The sequence below is a fragment of the Photinus pyralis genome, unplaced genomic scaffold (assembly GCF_008802855.1).
Source record: "Photinus pyralis isolate 1611_PpyrPB1 unplaced genomic scaffold, Ppyr1.3 Ppyr1.4_LG7, whole genome shotgun sequence".
NCBI lineage: Eukaryota > Metazoa > Arthropoda > Insecta > Coleoptera > Lampyridae > Photinus > Photinus pyralis.
The window spans coordinates 18966627-18974217 of record NW_022170738.1 but is presented as its reverse complement, the minus strand read 5'-3'; the positions used below and the strand labels follow the sequence as shown (position 1 = coordinate 18974217).

The following is a 7591-nucleotide window of genomic DNA, read 5'->3' as shown; positions in this document are numbered from 1 at the left end:
AAGGATCTTTATGAGTGAAATTTACAATGACGTCGGTAATCAAACGACTTTGAAACAAGAATCTAATGTGTATCAGGCCTGAGCACGTAGGGGCCGATTTTTTTATCCACGATGATGTCGTTTATTCCACAACCCTCCTTTTTTATCGAGATATTTTTTAATTGCGCTCGAAAACATTTAAGTTGAGCTAAATTCGCTTCGAGTCTTATCGGGTTTTCATTTACCTCATTATGAAGGTGATTGGTAATTGCCTTCTCTAATAAACGTATGTTAGAAGTGATTATTGAAATATGTCGCACAATATCAGATTTATTTTACAATAATTTAATTTAATTTCGCGTTAGATTAACGATGTTGTTGCTTAAACTTGTAACAGATTCCACCTCTACCTATAATTAAAACTGTTATCCTATATAGTTCCTTGAAACGAGAAGAGATGCTTGCAAACACGGTGCTGCGACAAATTCCAAGAGCGGCAGGAAATACGTTATCGTATCTTACGAAATGCGATATACCTACAGATACCACGTCAATATGAGATCTCACGGATTAAAAATCATTTATAAGTTCATCTTCCAAGTATATTAAAGAATATTATCATTGTTAAACTGAGGTGTAGAATGGTCTCTGCTGTCTTTGCTATCTTCTGGGAATCTTCAAGGTTGCAGGTGTTCCACGGGTATCATTTGCTAACACTATAATTTTGCAAACACCATGGAAATATACGTTTCCTGCAAAAGCGTGCAAGTGTCAGGACAATGGTTGATATGTGTGTGAGAACGTCCTTGATGTTATTTCAGAATCCCTCTTTTGCTAACTCCAACAAAAACCTTCACATATATACCTAGGGGTAGTCATAGTCATTTTGCAGCACAAGTGTTAATCTGCACGTTATCGTCATGTCTTCAACCAAACGCGCCAACAACAAGTTGACTTTAAAGAAAAGTGCAACGAGTAAGAAGCCTTACATAAATGCCTGTGGGGGTGGTGGACGCTCAATCTTAAAGACCGCCTTAGAAAATCCTACAAAGTTATCCGATGGTGATGTGATCAACCTCCTCACGGAAGATAAAGAAGGACATCCGGAAAGGTAAGTTGTAAACTTGTATAATAATTTAGTTCTCGCTCTCCACCATCCATATAGATACTAATGTTGTATTATTTTATTTTTTATAGAACAATAGCTACCACCACCACCACCACCACAAATGAACTGGAAGATTTTTTCTAAAAGAATATGAGGGAAATTTCAATCATGTTTACGCTCCTCCAATTACAACGATTCCTCCATCTCACATGAGACCACCGGTGATAGATCCCAGACATGGCCAGCAACAACAACACCAACAACAGTTAAGGTACAAATTATTGTTCACGAAAAAATAAAATTTCTAATACATATATGTTTTACAGCCCGTATCCATCAGTACAAATATTGGAGCATATTATAATTCCTGCGCCGCTACCCCAGGCAAATACTCAAACGCAGCCGTCAGAAATGGTAGCTTTACATCCACAATCCGCGATGGGTGACATGCATCAATTTCCGTAAGTTTACTCATTACTGTACCTCCGTTTATGTGGAAATACTTATTTTATTGTTACGTTACAGAAATAATCCAGCTCAACAACAACCAAATTTACCACTACAGCTACCTGTAAATAACGGCGGCAACAATCACTTTCAGTAAGTTACTTTTATTCTACATATAATCTATTTTTAATATTGTTTCTCTTATTGTTACAGTGCCCCGTTGCCTAGGGGGGAAAAAGATATGCAATTACTAAGAGAATTTTATGACCACGTCTCGCCGCCGTCTTCAGCAGCCATCGACCAAGAAGAGGCGCCACCACCACCACCGCCGCCGCCATCTCATGAATCGCCCAGATGGCACGAGCCGTCCACACCCCAAGAGCTGGCGATGTTATCAATGGGGTGTCTGGAGAAGATGCTGACAATTTTCCAGGCCAGACAAAGAAATTCCCAACTCCAGACGGAGCGTTTAGAACGGGAATTGGCTGCACCACGGCTTCAAGATGAAAACCTGCATCGAGACATGAAGTTTATTATAAATTACATGCAATTTTTAAAGAATAGCTAATTTTTCTTTTTAAATTTAATTTCACATTTGTAATAGTAGGTACTTCGGTAGGTACTTACGAGTAATAAGTAAAACATTAATGTAATGTAGCTAATTTTACGTAGAAAATACATGGATTATTTAATGCGATTGTTGATATTAATTAATTTAGTTTACCTGCCACAAACATTCACGGTATAACTTTAAATGCAATATTTACGTACCTACCTGAGTTCGAGAGAGAATACTAATCGAATTAATCATTATCACAAAGAAACACCAAAATTATTTTCCACAACACATCGCGAATCGGCGAATATCACTGTGCAATGAAATGAGGGCATACGCAAGTCGACATAATGCGAGCTGATAATTTTCTATTTTTACCAAATGCGCGATACCAAGCAGAACGTCTATTCACGGTAGGTACAGTGTACTCGTTTTAAAAATTGAGCGTTCATTAAACACCAATCCCCAAACTTTTTTAACCCTCTCGCTCGCAATTCCTACACAAGAAATAAGCGTGTTTGATCATACCACGTACAAATTGGTTCTAAAGGAAGAATGTCAGGGCAAAATGAATAAGCACCCTTTATACATTCTTTTTTAATACTCAAACTTTACATAAGTACAAATTGTCTTAATTGATACACAAGAATAACCATCATCGTCTTATTTATGCCATTGTCTCATCACACAAAGAAATAATCCTTGCCTTAACTGCTACTGTATGAAAGTTTGAATACGTCCAAGCATCACTACAAAATCAGTTTTTTCATACGGCGCTGAGCCGCTGACAACCCAGCATTTCAACATCCCACTTTAATTTTCTAATTTTCAGTAACAGTTCGTCAATTCTTTTTTCCCCATTGCATTGCAAAGATGATGTCGGTGCTGCTGCTGTGGATGATGATGATGGACAATGGCTCTTGACATCTCGCCTATTATTGAATTATTCAGAGCAAAGACCCATTACAACAAACACTTATATATTAGTTTAAACCACACCCATTCTTAAGTCGCCTTGATCACCCGAAAACAATACAACATTTTTGTTCTCAAACTTGAAACTACACTCGACAGACAAACACCGCATGGCATTGAAAGTCGACCAGGATCGGCACCCATTAAGCTTTGAGTGAGCCAAAATCGATATGACCTTAACGGCGGTTCGATTTTCTTAACGATCTGGGATAGCGGTTGAATTAGCGGTTTATACGTTCGTACAAACTCCACTTCTTTAATAAAACGATCCGCTTTGTGACGATTGTACTTTACGCGCTTGAACTATTCGTCGTTTCAAGGCCATCTCTTTAGTATCCATGATGATGCGATCAAGGGAAACAGGTAAACAAACAGGGGGAACAGCCTGTTTATTTTGAAAGCTGTTTATTTAAAAAAAAAATGTCGAGCTCTTTACACTGAGCGTCTAGGGGATTTATGCCGGGATCGCCTCGCTTTAGCCTTTTATCTAATTTAGTACCAGGTCCGCAATACTGATAGCCAGGAATATGTAGTTCCACTGGAAGTTTGTTTATGAGATTATTAACCAAGCCACTCCCATCCGTACACTTCCGCTTCCGACTCAACATTGTTGAAGTGTGGCAAGAAGTTGCCTCCATCAAATAAAAAAAAATGCTCAAATAGAGTACGTTTATTGACATATGTGATACATAAAATAAGTACATAGGTCGATAGTATAATAATTCCATCTTGCAAACTGTATTGTGAGAATTTACGTTAAACTTATAGTTTAACACATCTTCAATATCGCGATAGATGTTGTCATCGTCGCCCTCATCCTCGTCACCACATTTTGGAGCCTTTTTTTCGTTGAGATGATCTCGAGAGTGGGATGTGCATTTAAATAAGAGACCCAATTTCTCTCTCGTGAACAACATTTATTATTTCTCTCTCTCTCTCTCTCATTTACAACTTTTTTACATAAATGTTAAATTAGTAGTCTTCCCCGCCGTTCCAGCGCTTGTTATAAAGACTTCTTCCCTGGACAAGAAGTCCTTGAAGATCTGCAGACAGTTGTCGCTCTTGAAGTACTCATAAAAGCGCAAAGGAAGGATGCACTTAAAGTTCTCAGTATCGATCAGTATTCGATCGCCATACTTGGTATTGATTAGATCGATACCAATCACTTTATACTCTTCACCAACCTTCATATCCTTGACGTTCTTGAAAGGTTTGCAGTAGGTGCTACTGTTGAGTCGATTAAGATCCATTTTAACTGATTAGTCAACACTATTCGACTGATTCCAGGCACCGTTTTCTACCACCATTATATTGCTGACTGATGACCTTGAAATCTAGAGTGCGATAAACCATTACATTGCTGTATGGTGGCCTTCAAATCCAGTGCGATATATACCATTATATTGCGGTCTGATGTTGACCATGAAATCTAGTGCGATAAACCGATGATCGATGATTTTCTGCTAAGACGAGAGACAATATCTTACAAAATTGCTCTATTTTCCTACTAAAGCGAAATCTATCCAAGGCCCTTTTCGCGCTTCATTATATGCACATGACCACGCGATCAGCACATACACGCGATTGTTACTATCGTCAAATGTCACTTTCTTCATCGCCATATTATGTATTCACCCAACTGAGCCACGTTTAGTCCGTTCATAAGGCAATAAACGGATATTTTATAATTTAAAAAGCGTCTACATATTTCAATCCCCAACTCATACCTTTGGGCAATGTTTTGACACTGTTCCCTAAAAGTCTCAGGTCCATACACCGCCTCATGCTCAGCATCAGATAGTAATACCAATAAGGTTTGATGAAGGCATTCAACAGCCGTTCGCCACATATTCACCACAAATCGCCAGTAGGCCTCCCAACATCAATTTTTCCATACTGCGCCGACAACCCAAAATTTCCACATCCCACTTTAATTTTCTAATTTTCTTTACCAGCTTTCCGTTTCTGCCGCTGCTGCTGCTGCTGATGATGATGATGAACAATTACTCTTGACATCTCCTCTATTATTATTATTATTATTATTATGGACAAATGACTATTCCAATAAGCACCTTATATTACACCCCCCACTCTCCAAGTCGCAAACCATCCCTCGATAGCCTAAGAATTGCACCACGTTTGACCTTGACCACAAACAATACACCCTTTGTTCTCTCGACCCCCGGCGCGCTCTCGGCCTTTGAGATACGAAGCCGGCAAGAAGAATAATTACGTTTTACCCTCAATCTTGAGACGGCAGCCGAAAAATTACGCAACCCATTTTTTACACTCTCAGCGCTGAACTGGCACCGCCAGTGGCACCCCATCCCCCAGAAGAACACAAACATTAAACCCCCCTTTGTTCTCAGCGTCCGACCTTGAAATCCAATCGCCTTCAGGAAAAACAATTTGATCACACACAATACCCCCCCCTTAACACTCTCAGCAATCGACCTTGAAATCCAAAAACCTTGAAACGACCACGCAACACCACACCAATTTCACCTTGAACACCAACACTTTATTCATATATTCTTCAATGCTAAGTGGGCCAGGATCGATACGACCTTGAAAGTGAGCCAGGATCACCACGCATTCAGCTTCGACCCAAAATCGATATGACCTTCAAGTGAGCCAGCATCGGCACGCATTCTTTCAGACGGACACACCCCCACATGACCTTGAACACCAATGCATCGATACGACCTTGAAAGTGAGCCAGGATCGCCACGCATTCAGCTTCGACCCAAAATCGATTTGACCTTCAAGTGAGCCAGCATCGGCACGCATTCTTTCAGACAGACACATCCCCACACATGACCTTGAAGCCTCCGAAGAACACAAACAATACACCCCTTTGTTTTCACCAATCGACCTTGAAATCCAATGACCTCAGCCATCACCCCCTCTTACCAACGGCCTTGAACCGACACCACCACCCCCCTCCAAAGAACACAAACAATACACCCCTTTCTTCTCAACACTCGACCTTGAAATCCCCCCCCCCCCCCACTTACGCAATACCACTTTGACCTTCAACACCACTTTGACCTTGAAACGCTAACACTTCAATCATATGGCACTTTTCAATGTAAAGTGAGCCAGGATCGGCCTTACTATACTACTCGACTCCCTCCAAGCGAATCTTGCTTCCCTCCTTTTTGTTTTTCAGAATTGTATAGGCGACGGCCGGTGCGTACTTACCCGCGTAAGACTGCCCGGTAATAAAGAACTTGTTGTTCCCTAATTCTGGGAACAGGATGAAAAATTGGGAGAGAGCTTCGTGCAGTTGCTCGCCTATTACTGATTGATTGTGTGCATAACCGCCATCATCCGTAAAACTGAAGCCGGTTCCTACGGGATTGTCTACGTAAAGCATGGAAAATTTCTTAGTCCAACGGTGCTCGCGTATTTCTATTTGGTACGAGGAATTTACTTCGAAAGGTCCATGCTCACCGAAAAGTCCCGTCATCGATGAAGAACCTGGGCCACCTTGCAGCCATAACAAAACCGGAGCGTTCAAATAGTTACATTCGGAGGGAAAGAACCAAAAAAACGTGTTCGAATTATAACGCTCATTAACTGTCAGATACCCAGAGTAACTTTTAATGTCGCGAAATTCGTCGAATACAACTTCCGCTTGTAACTTTGCCTCTTCAACGTTGAATGACTTTATTAAAGGTGTTAACATTAAGGGCTCTTGGTAAACGTTCCGTACACTTTCGCTCGATACCTTCCAATTATGTAACAACACAACGATAAATAATGGCACAAGTTTATTAAGCATTTTTGCGATTACTGAGAAAACAGATGTGTATCTACTTTAAAATATAAAAGTCGTATAAATAGACGACAACAATAAGTTGTTATTTAATGATGATCGCATAATAGTTTGATCTCTGACACGTATTTAATCCGTATCATGACCTGTTAGTAGTGTAGAAATCGGCATTGTGCCATTTATTTTTAGCGTAACACAACGAGGCTGAGGTAACGCTTATGTGCACGATTTTCCGTCGTCTGTCTGTCTGTCTGTTCCATCGAGCTCTCAACCAACATTGGCCCAAAAGGTTTATTCTCACCCCCCCCCCCTTTTATGGCTGGATAGAAATACGTTTCGCTAGATTAACTTATTATAATTATATAATAAATAATCAATTTGCGTTTCAATGTTTTTCTAAGTCTCGTTGTGAAGTTATGGAAATGAAGCTCGTCGTGCCTGCGTCCTTTGATTTCTGTAGAGCTTTGTTTTTTTAACAGCTTTGATGTCTGGCGGCTATTTAGATTGTATTCAGTTATATTAGTTTGAGCTATTTGATTACAACTGCGAGCGTGATTTCATGCAGCAGCGTGCAAACTGCAAATTTGGAATATTGACATGTAAGTGGGATATGATTAATCACCCTGACTCTTACTTGATTGGTAGTGCAAAATTTAAGCAACGAATTAACAATTAATCATGGCCGCCGTCTTCTTTAACAATATGGCATTTTGTGGGTGGTCATTAATTAAGATTAAGTTGAACT

At 40.0% G+C, this 7591-nt stretch overlaps 3 protein-coding genes and 2 long non-coding RNA genes across 6 annotated transcripts in view; 2 read left to right on the top strand and 3 right to left on the bottom strand.

The window, feature by feature from the left end:
• The window catches only part of LOC116175917 (serine/threonine-protein kinase 32B), a 267380-nt gene that overhangs the window by 161375 nt on the left and 98414 nt on the right, over window positions 1-7591 (bottom strand). The gene's annotated exons all lie outside the window — the stretch shown is intronic.
• The window catches only part of LOC116175919 (venom serine carboxypeptidase-like), a 64786-nt gene that overhangs the window by 46793 nt on the left and 10402 nt on the right, over window positions 1-7591 (top strand). The gene's annotated exons all lie outside the window — the stretch shown is intronic.
• LOC116175924 lies at window positions 1416-2164 on the top strand. Its single transcript, XM_031494310.1, has 3 exons — window positions 1416-1548; window positions 1613-1687; window positions 1748-2164. Exons 1-3 carry the CDS (start codon window positions 1499-1501, stop codon window positions 2100-2102), a joined length of 480 nt encoding a protein of 159 aa, XP_031350170.1. The 5' UTR covers window positions 1416-1498; the 3' UTR covers window positions 2103-2164.
• On the bottom strand, window positions 1693-2281 carry LOC116175927. Its single transcript, XR_004146391.1, has 2 exons — window positions 2162-2281; window positions 1693-2045 (listed from the first exon to the last, which is right to left on the bottom strand). It is a non-coding gene; the product is annotated as an uncharacterized LOC116175927 (long non-coding RNA).
• On the bottom strand, window positions 3970-6055 carry LOC116175928. The gene is made up of 2 exons (XR_004146392.1): window positions 5138-6055; window positions 3970-5086 (listed from the first exon to the last, which is right to left on the bottom strand). It is a non-coding gene; the product is annotated as an uncharacterized LOC116175928 (long non-coding RNA).